Consider the following 23346-nt stretch of genomic DNA (forward strand, 5'->3'; position numbering starts at 1 on the left):
AGCTTTTCTCAGGTATCCTCCTTCTCCCAAGACACCCAGATGAAATAGCGTAGTCTTTCTCTAATCGCACATGGGTAGTTTGGTACTTCAGAATCCAATAGGGGATTTCTAGCACAACCACACTTTGATTTGGTTGACTTCAGAATAATGTACCTATTGATGAGAATGATTAAATCTTGAAAAAATAAAAAATCCTTCTCCACTGAGGAACCAAATTGTTGCCAGTGTTGTCTTCAAAGCTGCAAAGGTCCTCTTGCACACCTTAAAATGGCTTCTGTGGAGGCACCCTTGTCTGGAACAGACCACCAGTGCTGTGCTTCCGGTGGGAAATGGGCGAACTAGTTCTTCTGTGACACCTTGGGGGCGCCCACCATCTCCTTGCTCATACTCCCCTTCTGCAGTGTTTTATGCTAAGAACACCTGCAGAACTACTCACCAGCTCTCTAACACGTGGGACAACTAAACTAAAAGGTGCCTGTTGCAGTACGGGCACAGATTTCTCCTCCGTTACAAAGCACTGAAGGTATCACTTAATGAGAGAAGACTCTAGCAGAACCACTAGCCACTCTGCAAAGAGAAATCATGTCTCCTGTCCTCTCGATGCCAGTGCTGCAAGGCCAGAGACACAGAGGGTGGACTTCATCTCACCTACCTTCAGTCTGCTACAGGTAGACTTCCACATTGCTCTTCTGCTGCCAGCCAAATCAAGCATTTACCCTACGGGAAGCAGCTCACGCTACCATGCACCCCTGCCATCCTCCTTCTTTGTGCAAGTTTCTTAGCAGCAGCAGCTCCCCATGCAGCTTCCAGGCTTGAGTGACACTTCAGTCTTGCCACGACCACAGCTGTGCAGCCAGGTGGGCAGTCTGGATTTGTCTCTGTCTATAGCATGAGCCTGGGGGGACATTCCCATGGAGACAGCCAAGACATGGGGGGGGTTGGTAACATCTTCTGTAATACAGACCACTCCCATGGGAAAAACACAACTTGGCAGGGATCCGAAGGATCGGGTTTCAGGATGGAAATCAGGTGAAACAGAGTATCCTGAGACCTAAGTAGTGTATTTGCCATCTGATGCTAGAGAAATCACAAACTTTGGCCTGAAGCAGGATCGCAAAAAAGCTCCATTCTCTCCTCATCTCAGAATAAGACGGGGGCAAAAGTTCCCAAGCAGGGAGGAAGCACTCACAGCCGGTCACCAGTGCCTGTGATAACGTCACCCCGCTCAGCTCACTCACTAACTGCAGGCCCTGGAGGAACTCAGCAGGACTGAGCAGGCAAGCAGAAGGGAGCAGAGGGTTGGACTCCTACTCCCACTGCATTGCAGGAGACACCTCCAGCTCCCCCAGCTTCCTTCCAAAATGACAGAGTCTTGCACAAGTGGGTGGAGGCAGTGCTTCTTCTGAAACACCACATGGATGTAACCCGGCACCCATCTCTCAGGAAACACCCCAGAATCACCCTTTCACTTCATTTCAAGAGTCAGCATCAGCATCAGCATTGTTAATAATTAAATTGCAAATAGGTGTGGAAGGCATGGCATGCACTGTGCCCTTTTGCCTCCTTTGGGGAGGTGGGGTAGAAACAGGCCAGCTGGCACACAGCTGGACACAAGCCAGGGACTGTTCTCTAGGACACCTTCCAGGTGGGCAAAATGGCCTGGCCTTTGCTCCAGAGACCCTGACAACAGCACAGACTATCTGGTACAAGAGCAGGCTCTCTCTAACTCCTCTTCCAAGGTTCCTGCCCAGGGGCCTGTCCTGCTCCTTTCCCTGGAGGCCTCCAGATCCCCATCCCTTGGAGCACTGACTCTTCTCCTCTGCCTTTGGTCATATCTTTGCAGGGATCATGACTCTAAGGAGTTAAGGACAAGGAGATCAGCCTGAGCACTTCAGCTTGCACAGGCAACACATTCTCGCCTCACAACCAAGTATGATTCCCCCCACTAATCTCCTGCTAGAAGACTCTTCCAAATACTGTCCTGAAGGCCACAGCTCGTCTGCACCAGTCAGGCTCAGTGAAAACCCTGGATGCTTTCTTCTCCATGTCTTCTTTTCACATCTCCTTCTCTGCTCCTCACTCTGTCAGGCATGAAGACATACAAAGACAAACCGTACCTCAGCCCTCTTTCCTCAGCCAGCCAAGGCCATCTCTTCTCAATTTTCTCTTCAGCCTTGACTCCCCATTCACAGGGAATCCTACAGGCTTTTCTCTCTTTCTCTCTTCCTGAAACTGCTATGGTCAGAAGGCAAAGGCAAGTGCCTCTACTGAAGACACATAAGTGCAGGCCCTACTGTGTGATTGCATAATGTGAAGAGATTGGACTTAAAACATTTGCAGCGTATGCTAGACTTCTTGTCCTCCCAGATGAAGTCTTCCTATGCAACAGATAGGTCACAAGACATCTGTAATGATATCACCTAGAAAAGAAAAACAAAAGCAAGGTGAAGTTCTTTGTTCCACCCAGTCACTAACAAATATCTTGGGTGCAAAATATTGCATCAGTCGCTAATGAATATCTTAGGCGCAGCACACGTTTTTTTCCTTTTGCAGGACATCATTTCCTTTCCAGATTCTCATTCACTCTGAATTCCCTTAGCTTATGTAGCTTCTTTGGGTACAGTTACAACACCCATGTGCTTTATCTTACTGGACTCACTATCAGAAGCTCATAATATTTGCTTGACACCCTCTTTTGCTTGTCACTGGATGGGAGCCAGACCTGGCAGAACGGGAAAGCAAGGATTCAAATAAGCAATAGTGGCTGAAAATGTGCTTCACAAAGAATGGCCCTGAAACCTTAACTTTGATTTAAATAAAAGTAAATTCAGTGGAATAAACATGAAAATTAGCATTTCAAACTTAGCTGCTGAGGTCTCTTCTCCATTAAGGAAGCACTCTCAGTGATTCCACCTCGCTGATAAGTGCAGCAATTATCCCTGACCCTTATTTTTCTATTTCTGAACTTACCTTGGCCAGTTCCCTTTTAATCAGAGCTGCAGTATCTGGAAATTTTGATGAGCCATCCTCAGTCAGCAATTTTCCTCTTCCAGGCACACAATCCAAACAGGGTACTCTTGTAGCTGATACTTTAACTAGCCCCAGAACAGGCAGGAGGGAGCTGTATCTTGAAGCAAATGGCATTTTGCAGCATGGTCCCAGCCTTGCTGCTGGAGATCACAGGGATGCCCAAAACTCAGGCTGCTGCGGTCAGGCCCAGGAGACTCAGCACCAAAGGGGAGATGCAACATCCACTACCTGCTTGATCCAATGTGTGCAATGTCTTTTGAGGGGAAATCTAGAGCTGCTCGGAAGGCAAAGGACAGAGTGTCTTCAAAAGGGAGCATGGCAACGGGATCTGAGGGAAAAGGTGGCTATGAACACCTCTGACCTAGATCTAGCGTGGTGAGGTCTCTCTCTTTCAAAGCGTAAGCCTCTGAGATTGCCTTCTCCCCAGGAAAAGGGGGTTTGCAGGGGAGGAAGAACTTCCTCCATTCCCCACACATGACACACTTTTAGGATTAACTGTCAACAGCTGCTGGGGTGTCAACAGCTGTCAGGGACAGAGACTTGAATAAGGACATCCCTGCTTCTGACAGCTGCTGATTGTCCTGAAGACCTGAACAGCCCTGAGCAACAGCCTCGGGATGTATGGTTCATGTAGCCCTAGCAGAGGACAGTGCTGTACCCTATGGTGCCCCAACAGCAGAGTCAGTAGTCTCATCCAGACTGGTCCTATTCTTTCCCCAGGAACATGCTCTGTTGAGCCAGCCTGGCATCCAGCACATCTCACATCATGACTGCATTGTAAGCCCGCACTGCACTGTTCTCCTCCTTCTACAAGCACAGCCTCCCTTCACCTTACAGGAAAAAATAGCCACTGACAGTTGAATGAGAAAGAGTTTAGAGAGAGTTTGTCATCCTGAAACACTAAAAAAAATCACAGATTAAAAAAAATGTACATCAGTGCACCTGGACTTATTCAGTGTCACAACCCCTGTGTCACCTGCATTTCTCACACCTTCAGAGCCTCCCCATTAGCAGTGCTGCATGTCTGGCTAGAGCAGGAGTTCTTGTTGTTTTTCCACTTCCTGAGGTCTCAGAATTTCCTTCAGTGGCTTCACTCCCACAGCACCTGCTCTCCCTCAGGGCCTGAACACTTCACCTGTGCTAGTAAGCTGAGCAGTGCTAGGCTGCTCCCTCTAGCATCAGTGGAAAGTGATGGGCAATTCCAGGGAGACATTTAGATCACGTGGCAGCATTCAGAACAGTCTTACTGTCTGGGCTTTACATCATCCCCTCTTTAGCTTCTGTCTTGCAGCACAAATCTTAGTGGGAGAACCCAGAGATTTTCAGTCCTGAACATTTTCTCACATCAATCCCTGGAAGGTGATGGAGCAGAGAGTCCTGGAAACCATTTCCAAACATAGGCAGGACAAGAAGGTGACTGGGAGCAGTCAGCATGGATTTATGCAGGGGAAATCATGCCTGATCAACCTGACAGCCTCCTACAATGAGATGACTGGCTTGGTGGATGAGGGAAGAGCAGTGGATATTGTTGTTGACTTTAGCAAGACTTTTGACACTGTCTCCCACAGCATCCTCATTGACAAATTCGTGAAGTATGGGGTGGCTCTGAGGTGGATTGAAAACTTGCCAGACTTGGAGCCAAACTTAGCCTGGAGAAGAGGAGGTTCATGGGTGTGGTGGGCAAACAGCGGAAGATTGGCAAGGAGACAGGAGCATGCTGACCAATTAAATATTCCAGCTGCCGAAACACTTGGCATGCAGAACCCATGAGAACAGCAGGTTGTGACTGTTAGACTTGCACCACATAGGCGTCAGTCTGGACTTGTGTACTCCTAAAGAATTATTGCTTCCCTTGTTATCTGTAGCGCATGTGCAGTACCCCGTACTGGAGCCTATCAATTCGCCTTAAACCCACGCCCGACCAAACCTCGCCATGGGCCCATGCTCTGCAGTGCCTGGAACAGCCCGGTTGCTTCCCCGCAAGGTTCCTGGGGTTCCCCTTGAGGTTCAGGGATTTCAAGGTAATAAACATCTAATAACCTTATTCCAGAGTGGTGTCTTCTACCTCTGCGTATTCCAAGTGTCGCTTAGCACCGTTAACAATGGGGGATCCTATCAGTGTGCATAAATACCTGATGGGATTGTGTAAAGACATCGGAGCTAGACTCTTCGCAGGGGTGCCCAGTGACAGCACGAGAGGTAATGGGCACAGATTGAAAAAGAGGATATTCCCTTTAAGCATAAGCACCCACAATAGCTCCTCATTTTCCACTCTTTGCCACACTAGGGAGTTGAAATCAATTTGCACAGAATCACAGAATGGTTGAGGCTGGAAGGGACCCAGTACTCCAGATGGGGCCTCCCCAAGGCTGAGGAGAGGGGGAGGATCACCTCCCTCAACCTGCTGGCAACACTCTTCCTTAGCACAGCTAACAGAGGCAGCGAACAGACACAGCAGTTTGCGCAGCAGGGCGCACGAAGGCATCTTCGTTTCTGATCCCTCCGGTGTGCCCTTCAGGCATGGTCATGACACGCCGCAGAGCACATTCCCCAGTGGCTGTTGGAGTTGCTGCGTCGGCTGTGTCAGAGGTTGGGACCCAGACCGACCCCCTGAGAGCAGATGCAGCCCTACAGGTCTCAGGCTGCAGGGAGTGCTTGGGGCCTCTCCGGGAGGCCTGGGCTGGCAGCCAGCTCTCCTGCAGGAGGTGTGCTGCTGTTGGCGAGCTGTGTCGTCAGCTAAGGGAGTTACGGGAGGAGGTCAGCAGGCTGCGCAGCATCCGAGAAGCGGAGCAAGAGATAGACAGGGTATTCTCGGAGACTGTGCAGCTTCGGGAGTCCCAGCCCCCCGCAGCAGTGGAGTTGCCAGAGGGCTCTGTGCCGTGTGAGACGGTACGTCATAACACCGCAGAAGAAGGCTGGAAAGTGGTCACTGCTCGTGGGAGGAGAAAGGCTCCTACTCCTCCTGAAGACTTGCAGCTGAAGAACAGGCTTAGTGCCCTCCAGGATGAGGAGGAGATGGGCATGGCTGCAAGGGAAGTACCTGGGACAACAGACCCTGTGCCTTGCCGTAACGCCTGGAAGAAGCGGTGGGTGATTGTTGTGGGGGACTCCCTGCTGCAGGGGACGGAGGCACCTATCTGCCGACCTGACCTCATGTCTAGAGAGGTTTGTGGCCTGCCAGGGGCTCGCGTACAAGACGTCATGCAAAGACTGCCAAGGCTTGTCCACGCTTTGGACTATTACCCACTGCTGCTCTTCCATGTGGGTGCCAATGACACCAAGGGCAAGCTGGAGACCATCAAGCAGGATTTCAGAGCTCTGGGGATGGTGGTCAAGGGTGTGGGAGCCCAGGTCATCTTCTCCTGAATCCTGCCAGTGAGGGGGATGGATGAGAGGAGGAGGAGAGGGACTTCCCAAGTTAACGACTGGCTGCGCCGCTGGTGTTGGCAACAGGGTTTTGGTTTCTACGACCATGGGACACTGTTTGAAGATCGACAACTGATGGCGAGAGATGGGATCCACCTCACGAGGCGGGGCACGTGGGTCTTTGCCAACAGGTTGGCCAGCCTGGTAAGGAGGGCTTTAAACTAGGAAAGATGGGGGAGGGGGAGAGTTATAGTGACAGGGTAGCTGTGGCTATGTGACAGGGATGTGGCTATGGAGGATCCTCCTTTACCCCTCCTGGGAAACCTGCATGCTCGATCACCTCTCTGAAATGCCTGTACACCAATGCATGCAGCATGGGGAACAAACAGGAAGAACTAGAGATCTGTGTGTGGTTGCAGGGCCATGATCCCATTGCCATTACAGAGACATGGTGGGATAGCTCGCATGACTGGAGTGCTGTCATGGATGGCTACGTGCTTTTTAGGAAAGACAGGCCAGGAAAGCGAGGTGGTGGAGTTGCTCTTTAGGTGAGAGAGCAACTGGAATGTATTGAGCTGTGCCTAGGGGTGGATGAAGAGCGAGTCGAGAGCCTATGGGTAAGGATTAAAGGGCAGGCTAGCATGGGTGACACTGTTGTGGGTGTTTACTACAGGCCACCTGATGAGGAAGAGGAAGTCGATGAGGCCTTCTACAGACAGCTGGAAGTAGCCTCACAATCCCAGGCCCTGGTTCTCATGGGGGACTTCAACCACCCCAATATCCAATGGAAAGACAACACAGCTAGGCACAAACAGTCCTGGAGGTTCCTGCAGAGCATTGGTGACAACTTCTTGACACAGGTGGTGGAGGAGCCAACAAGGAGAGGTGTGCTGCTGGACCTCGTACTAACAAACAAAGAAGGACTGGTGGAAGATGTGAAGGTCGGGGGCAGCCTTGGCTGCAGTGACCATGAGATGGCGGAGTTGAGGATCCTGCGAGGAGGAGGCAGGGCACTAAGTAGGATCGCAACCCTGGACTTGAGGAGAGCAAACTTTGGCCTCTTCAGGGACCTACTTGGAGGAATCCCATGGGTGAGGGCCCTAGAAGGAAGGGGGGTTCAACAGAGCTGGTTAATATTCAAACATCACTTCCTCCAGGCTCAAGAGCGGTGCATCCCTATGAGTAGGAAGTCAAGCAAAGGAGGCAGGAGACCTGCATGGATGAGCAAGGAGCTCCTGGCAAAGCTCAACCAGAAGGAGGAAGTCTACAGAAAGTGGAAAGGGGGACAGGCCACTTGGGAGGAATATAGGAACATTTTCAGAGTGTGCAGGGAAGCGACGAGGAAGGCTAAGGCCCGTTTGGAATCAAATCTGGCGAGAGATGTCAAGGAGAGCAAGAAGGGCTTCTTCAAATACATCAGCAGCAAGAGGAAGACTAGGGAAAATGTGGGCCCTTTGCTGAATGGGGTGGGTGCCCTGGTGACAAAGGATGCAGAGAAGGCAGAGTTACTGAATGCCTTCTTTGCTTCAGTCTTTACTGCTCAGGCCAGCCCTCAGGAACCCCAGACTCTGGAGGCAAGAGAGAAAGTCTGGAGAAAGGAAGACTTTCCCTTGGTGGAGGAGGATCAGGTTAGAGATCATTTAAGCAAACTTGACACCCACAAATCCATGGGCCCTGATGGATGCACCCACGAGTGCTGAGGGAGCTGGCGGATGTTATTGCTAGGTCACTCTCCATCATCTTGGAAAGGTCATGGAGGACAGGAGAGGTGCCTGAAGACTGGAAGAAAGCCAGTGTCACCCCAGGCTTCCAAAAGGGCAAGAAAGAGGACCTGGGAAAATACAGGCCAGTCAGCCTCACCTGCATCCCTGGAAAGGGGATGGAGCAGCTCACCCTGGAGGCCATCTCCAAGCATGTGGTGGAAAAGAAGGTGATGAGGAGTAGTCAGCATGGCTTCACCAAGGGGAAATCATGCCTAACCAATCTGATAGCCTTCTCTGATGGAATGCCTGGCTGGGTGGATGAGGGGAGAGCAGTGGATGTTGTCTACCTTGACTTCAGCAAGGCTTTCCACACTGTCTCCCATAACATCCTCATAGACAAGCTCAGGAAGTGTGGGTTAGATGAGTGGACAGTGAGGTGGATTGAGAACTGGCTGAATGGCAGAGCTCAGAGGGTTGTGATCAGCGGCACAGAGTCTAGTTGGAGGCCTGTAGCTAGCGGTGTCCCCCAGGGGTCAGTACTGGGTCCAGTCTTGTTCAGCTTCTTCATCAATGACCTGGATGAAGGGACAGAGTGCACCCTCAGCAAGTTTGCTGATGATACAAAACTGGGAGGAGTGGCCGATACCTCAGAGGGCTGTGCTGCCATTCAGAGAGACGTGGACAGGCTGGAGAGGTGGGCGGAGAAGAACCTCCTGAAGTTCAACAAAGGCAAGTGCAGGGTCCTGCACCTAGGGAGGAATAACCCCATGCACCAGTACAGGTTGGGGGCTGACCTGCTGGAAAGCAGCTCTGCCAAGAAGGACCTGGGAGTGCTGGTGGACACCAAGTTAACCATCAACCAGCCATGTGCCCTTGTGGCCAAGAAGGCCAATGGTACTGTGGTGTGCATCAGGAAGAGTGTTGCCAGCAGGTGGAGGGAGGTGATTCTCCCCCTCTCCTCAGCCCTGGGGAGGCCACATCTGGAGTACTGCGTCCAGTTCTGGGCTCCCCAGTACAAGAGGGATGTGGCACTACTGGAGAGAGTCCAGCAAAGGGTTATGAAGATGATTAGGGGACTGGAACATCTCTCTTATGAGGAAAGACTGAGAGAGCTGGGCCTGTTTAGCCTGGAGAAGAGAAGGCTGAGAGGAGACCTTATCAATGTGTACAGGTATCTGAAGGGAGGGTGTCAAGAGGATGGGACCAGACTCTTTTCAGTGGTGCCCAGCGATGGGACGCGAGGCAACGGGCACAAACTGAAACACAGACGCTTCCATCTGAACATGAGGAAAAACTTCTTCACTGTGAGGGTGACAGAGCACTGGAAGAGGTTGCCCAGAGAGGTTGTGGAGTCTCCTTCTCTGGAGATATTTGAAACCCGCCTGGACGCGATCCTTACAGTGTGCTCTAGGTGACCCTGCTTGAGCAGGGGTGTTGGACTAGATGATCTCCAGAGGTCCCTTCCAACATCAGCCATTCTGTGATTCTGTGATTCTGTAATGTACCCCAGGATACCATAGGCCTTCTTGGCACCATCAAGATCTTCCTGCCTGAACCCAAGTTCCAGTGTCAGAGAGAGTGTCCTGGCCTTATTTTGTTTACTGTGTAGTCATAGCCTTGCCTTCACAATTGGATACCTTGTCCAGAGAGGTGCATCACATCAGATACAAGTTATGTGCTGAAGTTTTGTCTTCTCCTGTGGAGGTCATCATTTAGCTGCAATAGGCCCTGCTGGCCATGCTCCACAGGTTAATGCCACATTCTCTCTCCAAAGTCACAACACTCACTTTTTAAAAGGAAACATTTTGACCTTAATGCACATACCACCTCTTCAGTAGGGGGGTTCACCACTCCTAACTTTAGACTTCCACAAGAGAGATGCCATCTTCCGAGATCTGGGTTCCCCTGAGCTTTGGTTGCCTTAAGTTGGGTGAGAAAATTAGGAACATTTGAGAAATAGGTTGTGTGGCCTGTTTTGGATTCTGATTTGGGGAGAGAAGAACGGTGCCTTCAACGTGCTTTTTGCCCTCTATTCTCTATAAAGGAAGCCGTGGCTATTAGGTCAATGCAGACCTCACCACTTGGTCAAATTAGTCTCACCCTACCTTTCAATCTGTTTTGAACGCTGACTAGTTCAAAGATCTGTGTGCCTCACTAAATTATCTGGCTAGCTCAGAGGAGCTTGCTGTTAAGCTCGGCCTTTCCCGAGCGCTTCTAGTCAATGCACCTTCCACGCTGACGAGTGAGTGAAGAGTTAACGGGATTGAAGAATTTTGCCAACTGATTTGCGCAAGGCTGTGGAACAGAAGAGTTAACAGGATTAAAGTCTGCCACCTGATACGGCTGTGGCATCGCAACTGCACAGACCCCAGGGAGGGAGGAAGCGATAGGGAAGTGTTGCAGCCTTGCCTCGCTAGCAGGGACTTCCAAGCAGAAGAACAAACAGCCCTCTGGTTGTGAAACTCACAAAGGCCAGCAAAAGCAGTGTTTGCCCAGAGCCCCAGCCGTATATAAAGACTTGGAAGCTAAGAGACTTTGAGCAGGGGACGGGAACGTGACCTGATCATCCTCTCCGGCTGGACCGTGAGTATTCCCCTCCCTCCCCTTTTCCTGGGACTCTGGCTTAAGGTAACTCCTCGAGGTTGAGAGTCCTCTCACTAAGAGAGTGAACAAGCTAGCTTTCAAGTTGGGATAAGCAGCATTCCCAATTAATAGCGCAGTAGCCATCAGTTTGGGGTTATCCTTTCTAAATTAGTAATCGCATTATTTTAATGGGTGTTACTAATCCAAGAGCTTGCGTGAGGAAATAAACATATGTTTATTACATTACTGTCTCAGTTGTTACTAGCGAACCTTCATAGCGTGACACACACCAACACCCACAGTGCCTCCAGGTTACTCCAGAGGAGTACGGGCACAAACTGAAAGACAGGAAGTTCCACCTGAACATGAGAAAAAACTTCTTCACTGTGAGGGTTACAGAGCACTGGAACAGGTTGCCCAAAGTGGTTGTGGAGTCTCCTTCTCTGGAGATATTTGAAACCCACCTGGACGCAATCCTTACAGTGTGCTCTAGGTGACCCTGCTTGAGCAGGGGTGTTGGACTAGATGATCTCCCGAGGTCCCTTCCAACCTCAACCATTCTGTGAATCTTTACAATCTCCCCAGCTCCCCAGAGCTTCTGTTCAGGGGAAAAGAAGCTTCAAAGCTGCAAGCAGCTTTACAGAGAAAGATGGAAAAGTGGGGGGATGACAAGAACTTAATTTGCAGGATACAGCGCAATGCAATGCATAGTGTATACAAACATAATTTTCTGAGGGTAAGAAATAGAGAGCCCTTTGATATATATCCCCAGAGGAAAGTGTGGATAGTTTTAAAGAAGACGTTGAGACAGCAATGTCTAAGAGCAGAGCCCTTAACTGCTAGGGATAACCCCTGGGTACCCTTTGCAGACCTGTTTCTCAAGGTTTCAATGTCTCTCTGGTGTCAACTACTGCTTTAGATATGAACTTTCACCCTCCAAGTTCAAGGTGCTGCTTGGTTTGCTGTTTCTGAATTGGACTGATGCCCCCAGACTTATCCACCAACGCACAAGACTAGTTTAGAAAGCCACATGCCTCCCATTAAACATTGACCAGCAGAGAGCAAAGAAAAGCAAAAGAGCACGCCTGGTGCGGAGAGTGCCTAGTGAGGCCATTACCCAGTGAGGAGAACCCAGAAGAGAACTCCTGCCATCTGTTAGCACTGAAGCTCTATCTCTATTAGTATATGAGTGTCATCAGTGCTTCAGACTCTTAACTTCTGACAGCAGATTGCACTTTGGCTTACATTTTGGCTTGCTGCAGCTAAGCCCCTGCTGAACGACAATGGATTGGGCCAGCCTCGCTCCTGCAGGCTTAGTGCTTATCCTCATTCTCCTGCTGGTTCTGAAAAGAGACGGTTTCTGGAAGAACCACGCAAGAAGGGGCTTTCCCCCCGGACCCAGGCCTCTACCCATCATCGGAAATCTGCACATCCTGGATCTGAAGAGGCCTTATCGGACAATGCTAGAGGTAGCCTCTTCTGTTGTTCTTTTTCTTACATCTCCCTGCCCGGCTAAGGAAGCTTCTGAGCCACAATCAGGGCTACAAAAAGTTCTCTGAGCAGAGAGCTTCAAATGCAAGATTCACTCGTTCTTCTAAATGCTCCTCCCATCACTGGAAGTTCATGATAGGGTGTTGGTGTGGGTGATGTGAGCCCTGGCATCGTCCCCCTAAAAGCAGCAGCTCTGGACTCAGTGAAGTGCAACTACTCATGGTGTCAAGTGTTTGACCATGAGCTGAACAGCTCTCACAACAATTGCTGAAAAATTCTCTTTGTGTTTATCTCTTTTAAGCCATGCATAGCTAAGCACATCTGCTGTCCTACGTTAGCCTAAAGAGCTCTGAAATACCTGAGTTACCAAGTCAGGGCCCTAACATGCTTCTCTGCAAGGGCTTCTCAGCTCTGCTACCTCCCAAAACCAAAATTGTCAAATCGTTTCATACCCTTAGGCCTTCTCCTGCCATGGCAGAGTCCAGGCCCTAGTCTGTACTTTGTCCTTCCATTGCTGGGCGCTCCCCAGGCATGGTCCTACTCTACCATGCCATCCTCACTTACACGCGCACTCAGAGGGGCAGAGCCAGCCTTTAGGCTCTTCTCTTCCAAAGGGATCCTAGCAGAGGATTGCAGACCCCTTTATGAGGCATTCTCTTCATAACAGTTCCAGCATTTCTGTGCGTACTTCCGTGACCTCTTCTCCACATTCTGGACAGAGAGGGAAATTCCAGTGCTGTGTGGGAAGGTGAACAAAAGAGTCTTGCGCTGGCTGAGAATTAATTATTTTGGGCTTTCTGGTCATCATCTGACACCATTGTCTCCCTTCATCCCGCTAGCTGTCCAAAACGTATGGCCCAGTCTTCAGCATTCAGATAGGACAAAATAAAACGGTCGTGCTGTCAGGATATGAAACAGTGAAGGAAGCTCTGGTGAATCAGGCAGCTGCATTTGCAGGGAGACCTGAAATCCCACTCATTGAAGAAGCAACAAAAGGACTCGGTGAGTTGGCTGGTGAACAAGGATGGACCCTTTTGTATCTGGTGACCAACTGTGAGTAACCAACGCGTTGTTAAAAGTCAGCCCATGCTTACAAGCTTTCTTTCCTCAGGAGGCACTTGAACAAGGTTTCTTGTCCAAGACTCTCAGCAAGATTAAGAGAGAATGATAGGGATAGGTGCAAGGAAAGTAAATTGCAGCACCTGCTTGACCGAAACTTCTCTGCAGATGCCCCTGAGAATTCTCTGCAGGTTTGCTAGGATGCACAAGGGTGGGACTTCCTTGACCAAGTGGGGAAATTTTCCACACAGATGCCCACATCACAACTTGTCCTTTAGTTCCTACAGTCTATGGAAGAACATGTGCACTCCCAAGGGGCGATGCATCTATTCCCAAAGAAAACATCTAAGATGACGAGCACACTCACCTCACACAGAGGAGACACAAATTCAGCTCTCTGCTCTAATCTGGGCTGAACAAAATCCCTAGTCTCTCGGAAGGCACCAGCAATCATGTGAACTCTGAGCAGTGGCTGCTCCTCTCATAGCTTGCACCCAGCATTTCTTTCCTGTCTAGTTTCACTCTACGTGAGGACATAATGTACCTTGAGAGTCTGAAGTGTTTCCTAGCAGTGCTCACCTTTACCAGGATTCAGAGTGGCTAAGGGATCTTTGCCCTGTTTCTGAAATCTCTTATTCTGTACTGTCGCAGGACGACAGATTATCTTACAGTCCCGGACCGTGTGGGTTTCATGTGGCGCGAGGGAGGGGAGGAGGTGGAGAGGAGATTTACTGCATGACTCCACAACTTGTTTCAAAGACCAAAATTTACTACAGAAGCTGCAATGGCACAAAGCAAGAATTCTTGTTAACAGAAACTTAGCTCAACTACAATACTTATTTCTAATTACACTAAAAGTTATGCTAACAGTAACTACTTAGTGAGCAGGAAAAGATAGCTAATTTATACTAACTATAAATACCCGAATGAATGAACTAGGCAAACCAATTCTGATCGATCTTACCCACGCGTTGCCTCAGCGGCCAACGTACACTCAATCCCAGGGAAGTAACTGCAGGAGGGCGTTCCCGTCCCGAGGGGTTCTGCGAGTTGGCAGACCCGCTGTCACCCATGAAGAGCCAAAGACGGCCTCCGGGACCAACTTATTTATACCCTTCAAGGGAAGGTGGAGGTGGAGTCGCTAGGCCAGCTACAATTCCCTTCACGCAGGCGCAGTCCCTGGCTCTTGACTGCTGTGGGCTTCAACTCTCCTCCGTCCTTGTTATGACCATCGCACCTACAGTCATGGGCTGGGGGGGGGGGGTGGCCGAACACCCCCAAGGGCAGGCTAGCTGCCTCGTGCACTCTTCAGCACTGAAGAGAGGAGTTTGAGTGACTGTGAATGACTGCTTGACTCTTGCAGTGGGGGTCCCAAGGAGAGATCCCATAGCTGGGCTAAGAAGGAGTTAATTCCAGTCTGCAATGGGGCCCCAGCAGTGAAAGCAGGTGTTATCTCTCAGGATCCTGATGAGGAGGAGACAGTCCTGACCACAGCAATTAACACTGCCCCAGCAGTGAGAGGAGGCTTTTGTTTTTCAAGGTCCTGGGGCCGAGGCAGGCCTTATCTCAAAGTCTTGACATCCTCCCTTTTGGAGTGTAAAACACAGGAATTCAGGCTACTTGTAACTGGCACCAAATGTGTATGGGGGAGGGGGGGAAGCTGGGAGCATCCCCCCACATGTGCTTTCATTTTCCATTTCAGGAATTATATTTTCTCGTGGAGAAAACTGGAAAGTGATGCGAAGATTTACTCTCACAACCTTACGAGACTTTGGAATGGGCAAGAAGGCCATAGAGGACTTCATTGTGGAGGAGTATGGATGCCTGGCAAACACCATTGAGATGCATAAAGGTGAGCAGACTTTTCCTTTCATAAAACTTCTCTGATTTTCCTCAAATACTGTTTTCCAGCATCAATGACATCATGAGTTTACATGGTCTATCTGTCTCTCTGACTGTCTATCTGGCAATTTGCCTGATGTGCAAATGAAAAGCATTCAATGAGGTAACGGAAGCCGAACAGGGAGTCAAACACCAAACAGCACATTTGGGGAAAGGAACATTTCCCTCCATGTGCAATGCCACCATAAATGACAGTCTTTGACAAATTTAGAGGCATGGCAGTGGAGGCAGCAGGCAAATGCAAGGACTTGCATACCTACCAAAACTTTGACTGTGCTTAAATGTGCATGGCTGGGAAATCCTTTCCAGCAGGAGACAGAAGATCCGGTTACACATTTCACCAGCGTCAGCCAGGACTATTTCTCACTAGGCTAGTATACCAACAGCAGGAATTTCAGCAGGTGGGTGTACCAGGTTGGCAGTAGCCAGCTTTGTGCAGCCAGAGACTTCTCTGTGATCTGAAGCACTCTCCATGCTTAATCTCTTGTGGCCATGCATTGCTGTGTTCTTGCAGATTTCTTTCTCTGCAAAGCAGCAGTGAAATCAGTACCTAAAGGTGGATTCACCTCACCCTCTTGTGGCCATCTAATTATTACGCGTCTTGTCTAAGCACTTGGTCTAGGTTAGAGTCCTCCTCAGTGAAGGAAGAGGTATTAAAAAAGGCTAATTCGTGCAGCTTATTTTACCTACCCGGTTTGGGATGTTATGCAGAGGCTTCTCAGGTCTTAAGTTCAGCAGCAAGCAAAGAAGTCTCATTAGCATGTTCTCTACTAGCTGTGGAGTTCAGCACCTGCAGAATTAGATTCAACCCTTCCTATTGGAGAAAACTCTGATGCAAACTGGATGAACCCTTGTCTGGAGGCCTCTCTCTCTGTATCTCTCTCTGGTGAGGATGGAGGAATACCAGAGGAGGTGGCTTAGAGCTGATGCTCAACTTTTGGGTGGATACACTGCGAGGAGGACAGAAGATGCACCAAATCAAATAGGAAGTCAAGCAGCTCCTTATTTGACCAAGTTTTGCCCTAACAGCCTTAGCATAGAATCATATTTCCACTTCATCATGCCAGCCGAGGCTTCTAGGCTCCAAGTATTCCCCTTGACCCCCTGCAAACAGGAGCTATGGCTAGCTGAAAATGGGATGCACCAGAGGGGCCTGACATCTGTAAAAGCAAGAGGAAAGGAAGAGTGACCAGGAGTGAACATGTATGTCCAAGCAGAGAAGCTCCCCTGAAAGGGGAGTCTTCACTCTTTGCTCTGCCCTGATGACCCCCGGGGACATGTGAAATGTTAGTTGGGGGAGCCTGTTGTTCCTCCTGACAAACCTGGACCTTCTGCTCAGCAGCTTCCTGACTGCGTATCAGTGCCAGAAGTGGGCGCACACAGGTCTCTTCCAATCTTTCTCTCTACCCTGGTTTCCACACAAAGAAAAGCCGGGCTCACATACCCCAGAGGAAACACAGCACGCTCCAGGCATGTTCCTCATTTGGTCAGGTGGAGCATGGAGCACACCTGTCTGACAGGCTAGCTACAACACACTAGCTACTGTAATACTTTGATTTATTAGAGTAAGCATTAACCATGGTGTTTGCACAACCTTCTCCCACACTAGGAAAACCCCTTGAGATGACCCTGATGCTGAATGCAGCTGTTGCTAATGTCACTGTGTCCATATTGCTTGGAAAGAGGTATGACTACGAAGATCCCACATTCAAAAGGCTCCTGTCTTTGGTGAATGAAAATGTCAGGCTTCTTGGAAGTCCATCAGTTTCGGTAATTCGAATCATTTGCATAGTCCTCTTCAAAAGCAGGCATTACACAGAGGGTAACTGCACGCCCCCTCACTCCTCACCATCACAACACATCTACCTGCACGTGACAGATGCTTCCCCAAAAGTTTCTCTCACACTGCTTATGAATTTATCCTGCCAGCATGGCCTGAGAGATTACTAGCTCCTCATTTCACAAAGCAGAATTCAAGACCATGTAATACAATGCTAGGAGTGTGCTTCCAGGAGACAGAATCTTGTCGTTGTTCCCCATCTCCCACACTAACGACACGGTCAAGAAACAGCGTGAGGACAACAGGAACCGTCTCTCAAACTGGAGATATACAAGTCCAGCTGGTGTGGAGAGAGAGGGTTGAATTCTCTAGGAGTGTCGAAGTAGGAAATTGTGCTTATAGTCAAGGGCATCTGCAGAAAAAGTGATTTCTAGGCCACTTTTGACAAGGGGGATTAAGACATGGTGTAAGAAGGAATCAATTTTAACCATTTTGCATGGCTGTCCGGGGAGGAGGGAGGACAAAGGGATGTTTTGCCTCATGACCATAAGGATGCACACTATTTTCAGTAAGGACTTTTCTCAATATGCACTGCTGAGCTATGCTACCTCTTCTTAGCAGTTACCTTTGCTTCCTCTCCATCTCTGCATCTTGCAGCTGTACAACACATTCCCAGCCCTTGGATTCCTCCTGAAGGATCACAAAACCATTTTGAACAACACAGACGAAATTTGTGCTTTTATCAAGGTCACTTTTACAGAACATCTCAAAACCCTCGACAGAAATGACCAGAGGAGCTTCATTGACACTTTTCTTGTCCGACAACAAGAGGTAATTGCATCCCAGCAGCTTCTTCAAATCTCCTTGGTTTCCTTTTCACACTTGACTGAATAGCTAAAGAACTGTTTTTCAGCAGAGGTCTAGCTTGAGGAAAAGTCCTGCCAGAACTGTGGCTGGGCTGAAAAACTGTGCAGTCATGTCAGTTAGGAGATCAGCTGATCACAGAGAGACAGCTTTCTGTTGTTGCCCTTGGGTCATAAGAAAAATACAAATCCTTCTTTCACCAAGCAAAGTCAGACATGCTGTCTTGGCTTATAGTTTCACATTTCTTTCCATGCTCTGGAACTTAACACTTCCATGAGGTCTGCATATGAAAATAATCACTGGTTCTCCAGCTTAAAAGGGCTTTCTGGAAGCTTTAATCAGGTAGTATTGTTAATAATTCATCTTTTCCAGGAGAAAGGTAACGCCAACGGGTACTTCCATAATGACAACTTAACTGAGGTTGTGAGAAATCTGTTTGTAGCTGGCATGGAGACCACATCCTCCACTTTGCGCTGGGGCCTTCTGCTCATGATGAAATATCCTGAAATTCAGAGTAAGTGGAACGAGGCAGCCAGCAGCCTCCTTCTCACCGGGTCATTGTGCATGAGACTCCACACTGGACAGGGCCAAAGAAAAAATGAATTCTCCGCTTCCCATTATTCCTAGCAGGAGAAAGAGACTTTGAATGAGCAATCTGTGTATGATCCATATTCCTTTCACAGAAAAAGTCCAAGAAGAGATAGAGCGAGTGATAGGATCAACCCCACCACGAATCGAACATCGAACACAAATGCCATATACGGATGCTGTCATCCATGAAATCCAAAGGTTTGCCAATATCCTGCCGTTGAACTTTCCTCATGCAACTACTGCAGATGTCAGTCTCAAAGGCTACTTCATTCCCAAGGTGAGAAGCTCTGAGCGCTCCTTCTCTTCCATTTGTTCCCCCTGCAACACGTCCCCTTTTAGGTCCCGCTTGCGTCAAGAGATGCTCGCTCACTCTGGCATTCTCGCAGCTACCTTGGCAGTAGCTCCCCTGTTAAACAAAGTGGGTTTCTGGAGCTCCAGCATTCATCACCGCTGTGATAATCACAGCAAGGCCATCAGCAATGGAATAACTGCTCTGCTCTGCCTTGGCTTCCAGGGAACCTATGTCATCCCCTTGCTGACCTCCGTCCTGCGAGACAAATCCCAGTGGGAGAAACCCGACGTGTTCCATCCCGAGCATTTCCTCAACTCTGAGGGGAAGTTTGTAAAGAAAGATGCTTTCATGCCTTTTTCAGCAGGTATCTTCTCTTCTATTTGTCAGGCTCTGAGGGGAACTGGGCATCTCAGACTCACTCTTTTCCAAGCAAATTGGTGCCCAGGACTGACTGCCCTTGTCCTGAGCTCTCTTGTCTTACGGCCTTCCCCCAGACCCCACCACATTGCCCGTGACTATCCCGGGAACACGGCAAATGCCCTTACTTGAGCGCTCAGTCTGTAGCACCTCTCTCATCAACATATGCTCCTTGCCAAAACTCCTCAGGAGCAGCACAGAGCCAACAATCTGCCCAGCAGAAGGATCTAATCATCCCAACTATGAACTGTGGTTTCCCTGCCTTCCTGGGGGACCGAATGAAGAGCACAGCAGCCAAGAAAGACATCAGCCCTCTTTGCACCCGCTGTCAGACAAGGTCGTTGTAACCCATTCATGACAAGGAAGGCCTTGACATGAATGGTCAGGCCAGGCCTTGTCACTTCAATACCTGTCCAGCCCAATGCATCACGCCACTCCGATTCAGGATATTTTGATGCGGTGTGGGGATAGCTGTTTTCAACAAGGGTCAGTAAAGAAAATACAAGAAGTAACCCGTAAAGGCAAAATCAGCATGGGGGAGGGAGGGTTTCCCTGCCAAATGGATACAGGATGCCCCTCAGACACTTCCCTGAGCTCTCCTCTCCGCTTTTCCACGCACATCTGCTGACTTCACAAGTCCAGCGTTACCAAAGGGCCTGAATTTTGAATTTGCCCAGTCAGAGTTCAAAGCCCCTGACAACAGCCCAAGAAGCAGCAGCTACTGACACTCTTACGGCCGTTCTGCATTTCATTCCAGGGCGGAGGACCTGCGCTGGGGAGACTCTTGCCAAAATGGAGCTCTTCCTCTTCTTCACAAGCCTCCTGCAGCGCTTCACCTTCCACCCTCCCGCTGGAGTTTCTTCTTCAGACCTGGACCTCACTCCTGCCATTGGGCTTACAACCCCCCCAGTGACTCATGAGGTCTGTGCAGTGCCACGTTCCTAGAGCTTTTCTCAGGTATCCTCCTTCTCCCAAGACACCCAGATGAAATAGCGTAGTCTTTCTCTAATCGCACACGGGTAGTTTGGTACTCCAGAATCCAACAGGGGATTTCTAGCACAACCACACTTTGATTTGGTTGACTTCAGAATAATGTACCTATTGATGAGAATGATTAAATCTTGAAAAAATAAAAAATCCTTCTCCACTGAGGAACCAAATTGTTGCCAGTGTTGTCTTCAAAGCTGCAAAGGTCCTCTTGCACACCTTAAAATGGCTTCTGTGGAGGCACCCTTGTCTGGAACAGACCACCAGTGCTGTGCTTCCGGTGGGAAATGGGCGAACTAGTTCTTCTGTGACACCTTGGGGGCGCCCACCATCTCCTTGCTCATACTCCCCTTCTGCAGTGTTTTATCCTAAGAACACCTGCAGAACTACTCACCAGCTCTCTAACACGTGGGACAACTAAACTAAAAGGTGCCTGTTGCAGTACGGGCACAGATTTCTCCTCCGTTACAAAGCACTGAAGGTATCACTTAATGAGAGAAGACTCTAGCAGAACCACTAGCCACTCAGCAAAGAGAAATCATGTCTCCTGTCCTCTCGATGCCAGTGCTGCAAGGCCAGAGACACAGAGGGTGGACTTCATCTCACCTACCTTCAGTCTGCTACAGGTAGACTTCCACATTGCTCTTCTGCTGCCAGCCAAATCAAGCATTTACCCTACGGGAAGCAGCTCACGCTACCATGCACCCCTGCCATCCTCCTTCTTTGTGCAAGTTTCTTAGCAGCAGCAGCTCCCCATGCAGCTTCCAGGCTTGAGTGACACTTCAGTCTTGCCACGACCACAGCTGTGCAGCCAGGTGGGCAGTCTGGATTTGTCTCTGTCTATAGCATGAGCCTGGGGGGACATTCCCATGGAGACAGCCAAGACATGGGGGGGGTTGGTAACATCTTCTGTAATACAGACCACTCCCATGGGAAAAACACAACTTGGCAGGGATCCGAAGGATCGGGTTTCAGGATGGAAATCAGGTGAAACAGAGTATCCTGAGACCTAAGTAGTGTATTTGCCATCTGATGCTAGAGAAATCACAAACTTTGGCCTGAAGCAGGATCGCAAAAAAGCTCCATTCTCTCCTCATCTCAGAATAAGACGGGGGCAAAAGTTCCCAAGCAGGGAGGAAGCACTCACAGCCAGTCACCAGTGCCTGTGATAACGTCACCCCGCTCAGCTCACTCACTAACTGCAGGCCCTGGAGGAACTCAGCAGGACTGAGCAGGCAAGCAGAAGGGAGCAGAGGGTTGGACTCCTACTCCCACTGCATTGCAGGAGACACCTCCAGCTCCCCCAGCTTCCTTCCAAAACGACAGAGTCTTGCACAAGTGGGTAGAGGCAGTGCTTCTTCTGAAACACCACATGGATGTAACCCGGCACCCATCTCTCAGGAAACACCCCAGAATCACCCTTTCACTTCATTTCAAGAGTCAGCATCAGCATCAGCATTGTTAATAATTAAATTGCAAATAGGTGCGGAAGGCATGGCATGCACTGTGCCCTTTTGCCTCCTTTGGGGAGGTGGGGTAGAAACAGGCCAACTGGTGCACAGCTGGACACAAGCCAGGGACTGTTTTCTAGGACACCTTCCAGGTGGGCAAAATGGCCTGGCCTTTGCTCCAGAGACCCTAACAACAGCACAGACTATTTGGTGCAAAAGCCCACCCAGTACACCAATTCTTAAAGCTGATTAAGTTTCTTTGTTCCACAGCTCCTACTTTTAGCCTCTTTCAGAACCTTGTTCTTCCTTTTCTTTCTGCTTCAGTGTATTTGCTAGTATCTATTCAGTTAATAATTCTTCAAACAAACCTTCAAGCATATCTTATTTCTCTTCCTAGTGGTAACCCTGACCTTGAGTGTGGGAGTTCATGAAGTTCAACAAGGGCAAATGCAGGGTCCTGCACCTAGGGAGGAATAACCCCATGCACCAGGACAGGTTGGGGGTTGACCTGCTGGAAAGCAGCTCTGCCGAGAAGGACCTGGGAGTGCTGGTGGACACCAAGTTAAGCATGAGGCAGCCATGTGCCCTTGTGGCCAAGAAGGCCAATGGTATCGTGGGGTGCATCAGGAAGAGTGTTGCCAGCAGGTGGAGGGAGGTGATCCTCCCCCTCTACTCAGCCCTGGGGAGGCCACATCTGGAGTACTGCGTCCAGTTCTGGGCTCCCCAGTACAAGAGGGATGTGGCACTACTGGAGCAAGTCCAGCGAAGGGCTACAAAGATGATTAGGGGACTGGAGCATCTCTCTTATGAGGAAAGACTGAGAGAGCTGGGACTGTTTAGCTTGGAGAAGGGAAGGCTGAAGGGGGATCTTATCAATGTGTACAGGTATCTGAAGGGAGGGTGTTAAGAGGATGGGACCAGACTCTTTTCAGTGGTGCCCAGTGACAGGACGCGAGGCAACGGGCACAAACTGAAACACAGACGCTTCCATCTGAACATGAGGAAAAACTTCTTCACTGTGAGGGTGACAGAGCACTGGAACAGGTTGACCAGAGAGGTTGTGGAATCTCCTTCTCTGGAGATATTCAAAACCCACCTGGACGCGATCCTGTACAATGTGCTCTAGGTGACCCTGCTTGAGCAGGGGGTTGGAATAGATGATCTCCAGAGGTCCCTTCCAACCTCAGCCATTCTGTGATTCTGTGATTCTGTGAAAGAGAAGTGATTTGGACTGCTCTGTGGGAACCCTGGGAGATATCTGGATGTTTAGGGCTAGCCTAATCCTGCCCCCAGTTGAGTCTTTTGAAACTCCAAAGAATTCAATGGGAACAAAGTTTTACCAATACTTAGCACTTGGGAAAAAAACATCTCTCTATGCACTAATCACTTCAGTATTTGGCATTTTGATTTCAGTGCTCAGGATGCTCAGGGTATTGAGGCTGTGCCTGCGCTATTATTGGAAATATAACTAATCAATGACCTGAACCGCAGACAGAATGTATGACTGATTGCCAAACACCAGATTGGTGACCTTTGGCTCCCCGTGTTCTTGGACTTTCATTCTTGGAAAGCATGAGGTACACACTTACTCAGTCACATAAGCTCAGCTTGCAAACATTCACCTGGCTCTGTACCGTACTGAGGATTCATCAGCAAGCATAGGGGAGGAGACAAAACCTACCACCAACCACAGAAAAAATATACCCTTCACTGGAGAAGAGGTTTATGGACTATCACAAGTGTCTCTCACAGCAAATTTCTGCAGGAAGGCAGGGATCTGGATTTTCATTTCTCTCTGACCTTCTGCAGCAAATACTTGGCTGAATAGAG

General features: G+C 49.4%; 1 protein-coding gene across 1 annotated transcript; it reads left to right on the forward strand.

The window, feature by feature from the left end:
* Window positions 1-11965: 11965 nt before the first annotated feature.
* LOC106486288 (cytochrome P450 2K6-like) lies at window positions 11966-20212 on the forward strand. Its single transcript, XM_067294414.1, has 9 exons — window positions 11966-12151; window positions 13013-13175; window positions 14935-15084; window positions 16744-16904; window positions 17572-17745; window positions 18151-18292; window positions 18462-18646; window positions 18884-19025; window positions 19836-20212. Exons 1-9 carry the CDS (start codon window positions 11966-11968, stop codon window positions 20021-20023), a joined length of 1491 nt encoding a protein of 496 aa, XP_067150515.1. The 3' UTR covers window positions 20024-20212.
* The last annotated feature ends 3134 nt before the right edge of the window (window positions 20213-23346 follow it).

Source organism: Apteryx mantelli, chromosome 3, assembly GCF_036417845.1.
Source record: "Apteryx mantelli isolate bAptMan1 chromosome 3, bAptMan1.hap1, whole genome shotgun sequence".
Lineage (NCBI taxonomy): Eukaryota > Metazoa > Chordata > Aves > Apterygiformes > Apterygidae > Apteryx > Apteryx mantelli.

Bases quoted from the DNA above. Each gene is read 5' to 3' on its own strand.
- LOC106486288 (XM_067294414.1), top strand. From the start codon at position 11,966: ATGGATTGGGCCAGCCTCGCTCCTGCAGGCTTAGTGCTTATCCTCATT. The intron at 16,905-17,571 runs GTAATTCGAATC...TGCATCTTGCAG, and splicing joins TTGGAAGTCCATCAGTTTCG to CTGTACAACACATTCCCAGC. The intron at 19,026-19,835 runs GTATCTTCTCTT...ATTTCATTCCAG, and splicing joins TTTCATGCCTTTTTCAGCAG to GGCGGAGGACCTGCGCTGGG.